Consider the following 14,392-nt stretch of genomic DNA (forward strand, 5'->3'; position numbering starts at 1 on the left):
ACACAGGATGTTTACCATAGACTGTAAAAAAGAAGGTGTTTATACTTGTTACTTATATTAGCTACTAGTACTTCACTGAAACCAACACAATTGGGGGGGGGAGGGAATTCAATTTTGAAAGAAGCACTCTGAACAAGAGGACACCAGCACTCTATGCAGGTATGCAGGCCATCAGGTGAAGCAGAACAATGTGTGTGCCCAAATGCAGTTTAGTTACACCTTTTCACAAAGGCACAACACTGACTTGCTTTACAGTCATGGGCACCACCTAGCCCCTGGAGGTAACATGAGGCGAGATCCTGACGAATTGTTGGCACTGTCTGGAGAAAGACTACCACGAATTGACGGGTGTGTTACAGGAGCTTCAGGTGCTACAATAAGAATGAGACAGATAGTTGGACAGTCAGGAAGATTATTGCCAGTAAGAACATTTTTTAGTGGACAATGTTCACACAATTGGTGCCAAGTGTCTGAATGGAGCTTATTGTCCTATAGTAAAAGAAAACACTGTTGCATACAGTATCTTTTCTACTGTACAAACACACCCAGTACCCTTTGGACAAGCATTGTGATTCAGTTAATTTTCAACTACATACATAAATGCGTTCATGCAAAGATGAATAGATTTGTGATAACTTTGAAACCACATACTTTGTGTGTCTACACACTCACACAAAACATGCACACACATGCAGTCTTATTATTCTCCACAAATACGAGGTAATGATTTGATTGAAGAGACAACACAAAAAAAGACAGTCACGCACGCATGTATTGAGTAAATATACATGCACAGGTGCACATGGTCAAAATGGATAGGATAGATTTTAATAAATTAGGTGTTATTTATGTTTTTTTTCATCTTCCTTGACAAAACGCACAGAGCCCCACCCTTTGCAGTTAATGTGAGACATCCTGCGAGAAGCAGCCAGTCTGATTTTGAGAGGCAGTAGTCATGGTGAGAGCCGAGCCGAGCAGACAACTCTGGAGAGGCGCCTCTCTTTTTGATCAGCGGCCACAGCACGCCTAAGGGCCAGGCGGACGGACCTGAAAAACCAGCTGCCTGCGATTATTACTCTCAGCGAGGAGCAGCTCAGGAGCAACAAGTGAGCAAGCGTGGAGTCTCCTCCTCCTCTTCACATGAACTCTTTGATTCCCACAGAAAGCACACACACAGAGGCATCTCTGGTTGTTTTTGAACTCTTTTGGCCTTTGTTTTTGTCCGTCCCGTCTGTTTGTACCTGTGGGACCTGTGGGTCACTTTAGCAGCACCTGGGACTTATTTACTTATCGGAGTAGAACGCACTCTTCTACTCCCTCGTGCCTCCCTCCCCAGACCTTCTGTGACTGTCAGCCCTCCGCTGGTGGACTATGCCCCTATCTGTCAGCTGAGGGAGGGGGCTCTGCAGCTGCTCAGTCTCCCACCTGGAGAAGGCTTGGGCTGAAATTAAAGAGGAGACAGTAAGTCTTTGCTTTTGACTACTACTTATCTTGAAAACTTAAACTTTGTCTATTTTGGTTGAGAGGAATACTTCAGTGAGTTGGTCAGTCTTTTCTGTGTGTGTGTGTGTGTGTGTGTGTGTGTGTGTGTGTGTGTGTGTGTGTGTGTGTGTGTGTGTGTGTGCGCGTGCGTGCGTGCGCGGCGCGTGCGTTGCGTGCGGCGCGGCGAGTGCATGCGTGCGTGTGTGTGTGTGAGAACAGGGGTTCTCCCAGAGATAATGTGGCGAGACAGCAGGTGAGTCTCCAGTGAAAGGGAATAACTCACATTCCAGAAAGTCCTCAGATTTAGAAATCTGTTTTCACTGTTAAACCAGTTTTTACATTGGGAAGATGAGACATGTCAGTCCTCGCCAGGACTAAATGACTGCTGTTTGTATAGTATTGCTGTGCTAAATCAGAGTTTTCATATAATATTTCAGTGGCATGATGATGATGTATTAATCATTTTGGACTTTGTGTGAACTTTTTTTATAAACAATGATGTGTAGTCATTTGACCAGGGGAGATGTCTGTGTTGTTCTAAAAAGTTAATTGCTCCTCTAATTAATTCATTAAATCAGCTACAGTCACTTCTTTCAAACTTAGAGTCTGGATCACTTTGAAATGTCACTGGGATGGTATATAGTCAGTTTATACAGTATGTATGAGTTTTTATTTTTAGCATTTATTCTTTGGTCTACAGTAGTGTGTTTCTGTTTGACAATTTGATGAGAGAGGCACGAGTTAGAAGATAAAATGACAAATGTAACCCTTAAAAGAGCATAAAAAGCCTAAAGAGAATAAAAGTACATCAGGGTGCAACATACAATTAGCAGGCCATTCCCTCCATCCCCTTTCACAATATGAGATTCACTCTCTTCCATTATGGAATAATGAATATGCAGTTACAATGAGGCTGTAACTAGATCAACCTAAGAAGTTTGAACTGATATTCACATGAAAAAGAAAACAAACTTCTGTCTGGCTGTGTAGATGATAAGCACAGTGCTATTGTACGTACCTTCTTTTGTTATCATTTTTCGACTCGGATAAGCATTGTTTGAAAATATGTTTTATTATCTGGCCTTAGAAAGCATACTGGACATACCAGCAAGAAGAGCGAGTGTGCGAAAGAGTCTCAATCTTCACCTATTACACAAAATTAGCTGTTTTTTAGGATGCTAGACTCTAATTAAAAGTATTCTTGTCAGCAGCAGACATCTTCAATATTAAATGCTAATGGTGGCTGTATTAGGATACACTGGAGCAGACAGAGGTGTCAATGTTAGATTAATAAAATGTAAGACAATGAAAAGGGCAGCTCAAAAGAAACCCAGTTCTACTACATGAATTAATTCTGACTAATATGTTAACGTTAGTATTAGTCATCTAATGTGGTATAAAGTCTTAGTCCTATTATATTACTGGATTAAAATACTCATGGGAAATCAGAATATCTTGACTGAGAAATCACAACCCTGAACTTAAGCAGGTTTCTGTCAATGTAATATCTATATTAAATGAGATGAATCAGATTTCATCAGGCCTTTAAATACTTTGCAAGCATTCAAAATCCCTTCAGTTCAGAGTGATGTGTCGATGATGTGTTGACTCAAATAGATGACTGACTGATTGATTGATTTTTAAGTACAAAGAAGCTTTTGACCACAGTAAATAAACCCAGAAAAACATCCCACCCTTGTCTGACTATTTCAGCTAAACAGTGATGTAAATGTGACCACAATGTTCATGTTTGTAGAATAATTATTTTAATGGCCACAAATATCAGTGAACACCTTCCACTGTATCCCAGCCATCAGTCTGTTTCTAGTCTTGCTTTGCCAGACTCTCCTCCAAAGCGCACTGGAGGAGGGTCTGGCTAGTCCACATAGCATTCGGAGATGAGAGGAAAACGTGCTCTGGTTTATTGGCATTTCTTTAAACCAATCACAATTGTCTTGGGCGGTGCTAAGCACCGGAGAAAAACCACTGTGCCGCTGCAAAATAGGCTTGGAAAGAACTTGTTTTGGTGGAACGTGTACGTTTAGAAGTTGTTTAAGTTGTGCAACAGTCTGGATTTACCCTGCAGAGATCTGATTAAAGGTTAACCATAGTCCTTATAAATCCCCTGGAGTTTAATGGCAACACAAAGGAAGCCCAAGGCAACGGATATCCGGCCTAAATGAGTGAAATCCGGTGGATTTTCCGGCAGCAACGGAGCAATCCCGGAAGTGAAACGTCAAGGATATAGACTAGTCTGTTTCTAACTCAGCCCGTTTAGACAACTATTGGATCAATCAAAGCCTTTTATTAAAAGCGTTTTTTCGCTATCTTTCTATAAATATCCATTTGTCATGCTTTTTGTAACCTCGTGAACAATACATCGTAAGCTGACCAGTTGTTGTGCAAACCTACAGTGTCCCCAATGACAAAGTAGTTTCCTTCTTCCATCTTAACCCAGTTGTATGATTCTTAATATAGGAACATTTGGTCAGAGTTCATTTTTAAAATCATACTTTTCACTCTCACACCATGAGCTGAAACATAATCATCATATATTACCTCTTTACTACGCACATCTTTTTTAATTCGCCAGTTGTACGCTGTGCCAGAGACCTGTCAGTGCTGTTGCAAATCCCTTGGTGATGGATTGAGGTCGATAAAAGTCATAGTTAAGTCCCTCTTCAGTGTAACATCTAGAAAACAAATCATATGGGAAATTTACATCTGACGCAGATGACCTCTCTGCTGTGACTCCAGACTATGCTTGCTGAACTAATAGCTCCACCTGGGTCTTATTAACCTGCTGCTAATTGACTGCTCAAATATTGTCTCCAAGACCGTCATTTGATCGTGTTTATGATCTTGTGTGCTGGAGCCTGCGTTAAACGTGTGTGTGTGTGTGTGTGTGTGTGTGTGTGTGTGTGTGTGTGTGTGTGTGTGTGTGTGTGTGTGTGTGTGTGCGTGTGGACGAACAAGGGGAAAAAGTCAAGCCGGTTAACAGCTTTGTCTGGTTTTTCCTCGTATAAAAAAGAGGAAACTAAATTGTTCCTGTTCTGCGTTGAGAGTGCGCTCTCTGAAAAAGCAATAAATGATTTGTTTACTGAGGGTGGAAGAAAGGATATTGAATCTTCCATGTTAGCGAGGAGCTGCAATTTGTGGAACAACAAACAAACTATTATTAGAGTAATACAGTATAGTAAATGCTGAAAGTGCTCTGATTAGCTCTAGTTACAATTCCTTTGCCCAAAAACATAAAAAAGTTTTGTTTAAGTCTGCTTATTGATCATATCTATGACTTTTAGGTTAGCAGGAGCAGGCCAGTGGTCAGCACTGTTCATCACAGGAAGAAGATCCAGGGTTTAAATCTGCAAAAGTTGAAATGTTCAAGTTTTAAGTTTATTTTATTCATATAAAACTTTACAAGGTTTGCCCCAAAGTGCTTCACAAAGACAAAAACATATGTATGCAAGCATAAACCATGCATAAATATACATAGATACAGAGATGTGGGGAAAATATAACATAAATATAACAATATTTACATAGAAACAAGTTGAAACCCATGAAATCAGATGAAAACAGAAAAAAATCATGTGGATTTGACCGATTTTGTTCTCACATTGGGACCTATTTCCTGCCTTTTTACTTTACTTGCACTAATACTTGAATTAATGACAATGAAGGATGTACAGTATGTTTATGACATTTCCAATCTATAGATGACGGATGAAGTTAATCAGTTGATCATGCTGTTTAGTTAGCACCCCAGCCAGCAGCTGATGTGATTCTGTGCTTTGTGGTTAAAGGAGTTGTTTGACATTTTGGGAAACGTGCTTGTTCGCTTTCTGGTGGAAAGATGGATGAGGAGATCAATATCACAAATCTGTACAGTAAATATGAAGCTACAGCCATGTGGTCGATAAGCTTAGCTTAGCATAAAGATTGGAAGCAGGGGGAAACAGCTATATATGTGGGATTGTCTCAAAGGTCAGTGATTTTAAACAAGTGTTTTCTTTTGGTTAGCTGTGCAAATGATCAGGGTGGATTTGAATGAATTTGAAATCTGAATGAATGTGAAGAGCAAAATCAATCGGTAGCAACTCTTTCTTGTCATCTCTGACATAGTTTTCAACTTATGTTAATGTAGAGCGAAAACGTTTTCCGTGTTATAGTGTTATATAGCTGTAGATAGATAGACACCTCTCCTCACCTAATATCTAGGAGGAGGTTGAATGCAGCAGAAACATTTGGTGTTTTTAAAATGTACCAATGACGTGAGCCAGTTCTCTTTTTACTGCATGCTTAAAAAGGATCATCTTTCAAGTATTAATTAGCTGATGTTCATGAGTAACACTTCTGGTAACGTACAATGCTCAGGGCAATATGGTATTTGCTACAGTATTTAGCCAGTGCCAAGCACAAGTTGTTTGTATTTCAGGAGGTCCGGTTGAAGTCACAAAGTCAGGAACTGAATGTAGGATAGCGAGCAGTGCCAGGGTCACTTTTGTATTTGAGTATGAGGTGTGTCAACTGTGTGTGTTTCCTCACCTGAGGGCTCTCCACATCTTCACATGACCTCTACTACGTCAAACCTACACCTAAACCTTATTGTTTTATTGTAATTACCACCACGTCAACACACCCCATGCTGACGGAGGTGACACACCCACCCGGTACTGATGAAATGGCGGCATGTGCCAGGGCTGCAGTTGGCAACGCTAATACATAAGTGTACATAATTGTACAAGAGGCAGCACTACTGCTATGGCTACAAGTACAACACAGCACACAAAAAAACAGGAGATGAGCTCAAATCAAACTCAAACTCAAACTTGCTTAAATAATTGTATTTAGAGGTTATATCAGAATAGGGTTTACACTGTTTAATTTTCAAAAAACACCATATTTTTTTGTACTGCACATTGCTGCAGCTCCTCTTTCCCCCCTGTGTGTTGAGCTCTCTGTTTTAGCTACAGAGTGAGGCATCTCACTTATGTACCATCTTTGTTGGGAGTCGCACATGTGCAGTAGCTAGGTAAGGACAACTACCCAGTCAGTAGTAGAGTATGAGGGCGTAGCAACTAGGCGAGCATTATAACGTGTGTTACAAAGTGACGCACGTTTGTCACGGAAGTAAAGGCTGGACTACAATAGAGCTGTTTGGTGCAGTTTGTGAACAGTGTTTTCTCTGGAAGATGGTAAGTCCCTTTGGGGTGGACTTTGGTCTTTTTCACTTTGTAAACCTATAAGATGCACAAAAAAAGATATTTAATGCAATAAAGGTAAGGGAAAAAGCCAAAAATCATAATATGAGCACTTTAATTGATCCAATCAATACTGACCTACACAATGCCTGTACATAATGTTCCAGTGAGGATCCTCATTCCTGTGATTTGTACAAAACAACCATTCATTTGTGTACTCCCTCTGCTGCTGTCACCCGTCTACTGATCATAAAAACTATACCACGCTGATATTTTAAAAATAAATAAATACCTAAAATAAATAAATTAAAAACCTGCTTGAGCTAAATGTATCTCTGTGCTGTGCAATGCAAAGTGCCGTCATTTAAACTTGATAAATACAAGTACAATATTGTCCACCAGGAATACAATATTGTGAGCAGTATGTGTCTTGTGCATAGAAATTATTAGCACAAGGGTAAAAAGTCCCTCTTGTCTGTTAACAATTGAATCAGGTGCCCTTCAAGTAGTAGTAAATTGATGTCTTATGTTTGTTTTTGTCCTGAATCCATCTCTGTGTTTGTGTAAATGCTACATTTAGCCTGTTAAACTTCAGTCTTTCATATATATTAATATTTACTGTAAACAGCTGACTGTGACTATGAATTCAGGTAAAAAGGCTTATAACTGTAAATAGAGGCACAAATAAATATACATCCCTTAATGATGCCATGCTGTCTGTGCTTTGCGAAGCCCTCTTAGGCAAATGTGGGATTTACGATGTCTGCAACATGTTGCCAAAGCAGTAGTATTACCAACTTTACACAGCATATATTAGTCAGCCACTTATCAGAACCTGTCACCACTACAAACAGCAAATATGATATATGTCATTACTAATCACTATGTTTAATAGTGTGTCAACACTGGGAGAAGCTGGTTGTGCAATGTTTGCTGTTAAGCAGGAAGCTGGATAAGATGTACAGTACACACAAGTATGGAGGACTAGCTACAAGTCTCTGTTGTCAGCCTGTAATTGAAATTCGGATTTGGTTTTTCATCCAATCCCAATTAAGAAAGAGTCAAAATCCTGGTCTTGGCCCTAGTACAGGAACGTGTGTCACATGTATGGGGTTGTAAATGGTCCTTTTACATTGCTTCAAATTCAGAAATGTAAACTTTTCCGCTCCATTAATGGTTAAGGCTGTGTACACAAGCCAATGTATTTGTCCATACAAACCTAATCTAATAACCTTTGTGAACGAAAATACATTTTGATTGTAAAATAACTAACCTTTAATTAAAAAACATGTATATAAAACTTATATTCACTTTCTTGCAGAGGATAAGATGAGAAGATCAATACCACTCTTATATCTGTAGCCTACAGTAAATATGTAGCTGGAGCCGACAGCTTGTTAACTTAGCTTAGCATAAAAACTATAAACAAGGGGAAACAGCTAGCCTGGCTCTGTCGGAAGGTAACAAAATCTGCCTACCTGTTTTTCTAATCTGTACAAAAACCAAAGCTTCAACAATTTTCCAGGAGCAGTTGCCAGCAACTAGTGGAGACTCCAGGAAGTTACTACTTCCTGCCAAGAACTAGAGCAAATTGTTTTGGGTTTTTTTTATTCAACAAATGAAATATAACATATTAATTCAATCATGCTTTAAAGGTGCTGGTAGGCTGATTTTGTCATCTTTGGTCAGAGCCAGGCTAGATGTTTCCCCCTGCTTCCAGTCTTTATGCTAAGCTAAGATAACTGGCTGTCAGCTGTAGCTTCTTATTTACTGTAGTGACTAACATGAGAGTGGTATCGACCTTTTCATCCAACTCTGCAATAAAGCAAATATGTTTATTTTCCAAAAACGTCCATCTGAACAGTGGCAGCATTTGTAGCAGAAAATAAATAGGCCACTGTAAGTGTGTGAAAGAGAAGACGAAGGGTTCTTTGTAACAGCAGCAGCTACATACCTGACATGTAACAGTGAAGTTTGTAATATTTATTATATATATATATATATATATATATATGTGTGTGTGTGTGTGTGTATGTGTGTGTGTGTGTGTGTGTGTGTGTGTGTGTGTGTGTTGTTTTGTATGTGAACTTATTCAGTAAGGCGAAAGCAGTGCTACATATCATTTCATATATTATGACAATAAATTTTTTTATGAATGTTGTAGTTTCTTACCGACTTCAGTTAGTGCTTTTGAGAGAGACAGCAATCTGATGTCTGTCAACAACCTTTCGTTAAGTTAACTGGTGGTTTAGCGGTATCTTCACAGGTATTGATGCTATAAAGGTTTTGCATACTTTTTTGTAAATGTGGATGTTATCAATAGAGCAGTCAATCTAACTTAGAGAATAGAGACAACAAGTATGTGTGTGTGTGTGTGTGTGTGTGTGTGTGTGTGTGTGTGTGTGTGTGTGTGTGTGCGTGTGCACGTGTGTGCATGTGTGGGTCTGCTCTTCCTTGTGTTAGGGTAGCCGATGCAAATCGTGGAGCACCTCTGATTGTGCTTCTGTGCTTCACCCCCAGCAGACACATGTCTTGAATGCAACAATTGTTTTAATGCAATGAACCTTACTTCATCTGTCTCCTATAATTAAAAAATGTTTGGTTGCAAAATGTGATATCCTGACCCCCACGATCGTAAAACCTGACATTTCTCAGACAGTTTAACAAAATTATGATACGATAACCCGCTGGATGATTTCAGGATTCGTCATTGAAACTGTTAAATGAGAAATGAAAGTGAATACGCACAAAACAAATTACCCACCGCACATTTCAGGTTTACAAAACTGCCTGCATGAACATAAAGATAGATGCTTCTGATGCGACAGATCAAGGGATATATTTAAAGATGATCATGTAAATAATAATGATCACGTGTCTGAGTCATGCTTCAATGACTGAGTGGCCGCCTCATCTGCGTGAAAAGAGGATGAGGAACTCCCATGATGACGCTCATGTGGTTCCAGGGTGGAAGAAGTGGAAACTGAGTGACATTTCTAAAACAGGCTCAGTGGAAATTAAAATGAACCTACATGTAATCATAATTATTATTTTTTTTTTTCTTTTTACGGAACTCAAAAACAAAGTGAGAGCAGGTGTAATTATTTCATGTTAAGTTTGCATGAGTTTTTAATCTCTGACCATGCGAAGGCGTGTTATCCCGACTCAGTGGAAAGTACCAGTATTATTTTCAGGGCCAGCCCTGACCTACAGCTGTGTGTGGATTGTTTCCTGAACAGTATCAGGGATCCTTCTTAATAACAGAGGATCTCCGCGTGACATGTAACGATTGCAACACAGTAGACTAGATCAAGATGACAATGTGTTCAGATCAATGATTAAGTGAGTCATTCTTCAGAGAACAAAAATCACATCAGTGCATCTTTATATTAGGACATGTTCCTCATTAGAATTATGGGTGTAAGAGAGCGACAAAAGCACAGGAAAACATTTGTTTTTTGATGAGTCATCAGTGACACACGAGAGGAGGAAATATTTCAAGATTTGAGGCTGGTCTTATTTGATATTTTCCTTATTGTCAACAAATTCCATGAAAAGACCAAAGTTAGTCTATCTTATACTTTCCAACTTCCCTACTCGGTCTGCAGCATTCAACAGCAAGTCCATATGTTCGTACTGAAGATGTAAATCGATACACAATACACAAATTGATATAAAAAAAGGCTCAGTCATTTTCTAAAACAGCTGGGCAGCTGTAGTTTTTAGCAAATGTTACTCAAACAGGAGTTAATAGTGCATTTGTTGGGCAATATTTTTAGCAGCTTTTGATGCTCTAGTCAATATTTATACATACATGTCACCCAGTGCAAACGTGTGGCTCACTGATTTTTTGGAAGACAATGGAGGCCTATTGCACAGAGGAACAAGTTATATTAGGCTATGTCTACACAAACAATACTTGTTAGTAGGATCAGTTTATTTGTTACAATGAGAAAAATATAAAATATCACCAGACATAATTTTTAACCGACACCGGAAAATATCTACTCCCTTTCAACAACCTTATCGTGTGTGTATATGTGCATATAGGGGGTGCGTGTTAATATGCAGTGAATTCATGTTCCAAAAGCAGAACTGTAGCACAGCACTGCAGCACTGTAACACACTTTTCCTACATGTCTCAACACTGTTTCCTGTTCTGTTCTGGCTTGCATCAGTCCGTCTGGTGATACACATCGCAAATGTTTTCATAAAGCTTTAGCAGACATGACGGTGATGTATGAACCTGCTGTATGATCGTAAAGCCAGCTGATAAAGAGCAAACACAAAGCCGTTCAATCACATCTTTCCAGTCAGTTTTATGTCAGTCATGTGGAGAGAGGTTTGCATGGCGACAAAATCTACAGTACAGTATGAGCTGTATATAAAAAGATCTTAATGATAGTTATAATCTGGCCAGCACATCTGTCCTGTGGAGTAAAGTTGGCACTGATTACTGCTTCATACATAATGTTCTGGTGAGGATCCTCATTCCTGTGGTTTAAATAAAAAAAACAATCATCATCAATTCATTGGTGCACTCCCTCTGCTGCTGTCACCTGTCTACTGATTATAAAAACTATATCACGCTGATATTTTAAGCTTCAAATCCCATATTCTCTCCTCATTCTATTCTTGTCTCCTTGCTTATTCATCTGTAGTATGACTGCAGCAGAAACGGTTTTAACCTTGAAAAATATTACCCTCACATAAATCTAGTGCTGTGTAGTCATGGTTTCAGAGAATATTCAGTTGACTAAAGTGTTTTTTTGTTCAGGTTATTGCTGAAGATGCAAGCTTCAACTGTCTCACCTGGGACCAACACTACAGTACCTTCAAACACAACCACCACCACAAAGACCAAAGAACAAATACTCATCCAGAGTAAGGATATATGTGTGTGTATGTGTGTGTGTGTGTGTGTGTGTGTGTGTGTGTGTATGTGTGGGTGTGGGTGCATGTGTGTCTGCATTGTCTCCTTGTCCTCTTAAATTGGATATCAATAAAACACACCCTTGTGAATGAGGTGTTTGTTGTGGACACCATCAGATCTTAGAATGTCCCCTATACTATGTCAGATAAGACGAGCCTCATAAATAACAACCTATCCCGTCATGCAGTCTAATCTAGATGGTTTGTATGGGAGTGGCACTCATGCATTTAATATGAAATATTTGCCATGTTCTGTTTGCCTGTGAGTGATGTCGTTGCTAAGCTACTACAGACTACTTCTGGTGGATACGTAGAAAAAGTTGCACCACATGAAGCAGAATGAATGTGTCCAATGGAAATTTTAGAAGCGGCACGCTGACTGACAACCTTTTAACATGTTAATCATTCTTTCTGTCTCTCAGGTTCCGGGGCAATGATCGCTGTCATCGTCATAGGTATCATCATCCTTCTTGCCATTCTCCTGATCATCCTGAAGACGTACAACAGGTACGGCCGCATTCCTGTTTGACAGGACAATTCCTGCATAGTGAATGTCATGGGCCGGCAAACATACAATGCTATTTTTATCAACTTCCAGAAGGACTGGAAATCTGGCTGCTGTTTATATTTTTTTTATCAGGCTAATGAAAACAATTATGCATATCAATATACTCTCAGCCCCCAAATCACAGGTCAAATGAGTTGGACACATGCAACCTGCGATGTTCACTTTTGCATGATGTTCCCTTCTTATACTGTGTAGTTATTTCAACCATTTTTAGAGGCATGAGGAGGTAAAACTATCAAGTATTACACAATATTTACAATATTTCCCTCTGAAGTAGAAGTATAAAGTAGTATAAAATGGAAATAGTAATTACAGTATTTGAGTAAAGGTACTCAAGGGGTCACAATACAATGCACAACAAATAAAGGAGAAATTTAAAAAGATATCTCTTCTACACATCAAGTCAGTTTTATTTATATCGCCCAATATCACATTTATCTGTATAGCATTCAACACCCTCTGTTCTTTTCTACCCTTGCTTTGGATAAGGAACCCCCGTCCCCCAAAATGTAAAAAAAACTCAGGAAGAGTAACAGACAAGGGAACCCTCTCCCTGGATGGACAGACATGCAGTAGATGTTGTGTGTACAGAATAACCAACATAATAAAATTACAGTATAGACAATGCAAATGACAAAAATCATGCAAAGGATGTAAGCAGAATTAGAACTTTTTTTTCTTACTTTTCTATAATTAATTGTTTTATTTGCTCTGTCAGGCATCTTAAAGTTATTCAAATGAAACGATTCATGAAGACAAAACACATTGGATAAATTGCTCACAACGAATAGACATATTGAACTTGATATGAGCAATGATGAGAGCTCACATGAAGACCAAAAGCCCAAAAAGTAGGGACTCAGTAGTGAAGTGCGGGTATTTTCATTTACAGTTTTGACGAAGAAAAAAATAAACATTATTTTCTTTCTTTTTGTCCTCTTTTTTTTTGGTCAGTTTTTTAATCACATGCATATTTGCTAAATGATAGCCCAAGTGAAGTAACATCATGGTTTATTTGTTGCCAGGCGGACACATGTATCCAGAGTCCTGGGAGCCAGCGGTGGCTCCAAACCTCGTCCGAAGATGTCACAATCCACAGTTCCGAGCAGCATGCCGCTGAGCACCATGGGAGTCAACTCTGTGTCGGGCAGCATCTCCAATTTAAACCCAGCCTCAGAGAATGGCTTCCAGCTGCCCAGAGTGGAGCTGATCAGTGTGGAGGGAAACCACATAGAGCAATCCAGCACCATCAGTGAATCCACTGCGATAACCATACACGATTCTCCATCAATGAGAAACACATAGCAGCACGACTGTGGTTCTCACAACAGGCACTGACTGATGTGTCGTCTCCATCCGTGACCGCATACTGTGTGCAGACTGAATCCTGTGAAAACTCAATCCGTGACGTTAGTGTTTTCACTGTCAATCTCCAACAACTGAGCCACAGCTGGCGACTACAATGACAAAATGTCCTTTTGACATGTGAAAAAATATGTACATCATGAACAAAATGGTACCGTAAACAGACACAAAAGATTGCATGAAGGATGTTGAATGACGGGGAACTGAGACGTTGAGAAGATTTGCTTTTTGGCTACAGTCAGTGTTCAGAGTATAGATGCCAGACATTTCTTACGGTTTATAATCTTTGCAGATCACTACTAATACAATGAAGAAAAAGTGTAGTAAAGATTGTAATGGCTTGAGAACATTGCTCATACGTGTGTACATTTCTGTATTAAAGAGGATCACATAGGTTCATGACTAAATTTAGGATTAGTATAAACTTCAGAGAAGACAAAGCCAATATGAAATGGATGCCAGTATGTTTGAGGATGCAGATTTATTTTGATCTAACATTATTTACAAAATTTAGTTAACCTTGCATTCTACTGTCTTTATCTTCTGATCACAGATTCTCTCAGATTAGTTTTTGTTTAAGAAATCTATAAAATGTCATTGTACTTTTTTTATTACCTTGTATAACGAAGAGACCACAGAGATATTTTATGAGACATCTGGGTGTCAGCCTAACAAGCTGATGTGAATCCTTTTTAGTTTGATGCCAAAGGATTTTGCACTTTATTTGCATTGCTCCCTGTATTTGTATTTTTTTGCGGTTCTTTAAATTAAATGAGATGCAAAATAAAAATTAATATTTCTACTTGTGGCTGACCTGTTTGTTAAAATAAAGTGTAATTTG

At 39.0% G+C, this 14,392-nt stretch overlaps 1 protein-coding gene across 1 annotated transcript; it reads left to right on the forward strand.

Annotated features, from left to right (window-relative positions):
• The first annotated feature begins 259 nt into the window (after nt 1–259).
• Nucleotides 260–14,353, forward strand: LOC120549638 (non-compact myelin associated protein). Its single transcript, XM_039786683.1, has 5 exons — nt 260–348; nt 884–1,461; nt 11,464–11,570; nt 12,041–12,125; nt 13,212–14,353. Exons 3-5 carry the CDS (start codon nt 11,477–11,479, stop codon nt 13,489–13,491), a joined length of 459 nt encoding a protein of 152 aa, XP_039642617.1. The 5' UTR covers nt 260–348; nt 884–1,461; nt 11,464–11,476; the 3' UTR covers nt 13,492–14,353.
• The last annotated feature ends 39 nt before the right edge of the window (nt 14,354–14,392 follow it).

Source organism: Perca fluviatilis, chromosome 20, assembly GCF_010015445.1.
Source record: "Perca fluviatilis chromosome 20, GENO_Pfluv_1.0, whole genome shotgun sequence".
Taxonomy (NCBI): Eukaryota; Metazoa; Chordata; class Actinopteri; order Perciformes; family Percidae; genus Perca; species Perca fluviatilis.

What these genes read in the sequence shown, in the direction of transcription:
- LOC120549638 (XM_039786683.1), top strand. Translation starts at nt 11,477, where the DNA reads ATGCAAGCTTCAACTGTCTCACCTGGGACCAACACTACAGTACCTTCA. An exon ending in AGAACAAATACTCATCCAGA is followed by an intron (nt 11,571 to 12,040) that starts GTAAGGATATAT and finishes TCTGTCTCTCAG; the next exon opens with GTTCCGGGGCAATGATCGCT. An exon ending in ATCCTGAAGACGTACAACAG is followed by an intron (nt 12,126 to 13,211) that starts GTACGGCCGCAT and finishes ATTTGTTGCCAG; the next exon opens with GCGGACACATGTATCCAGAG.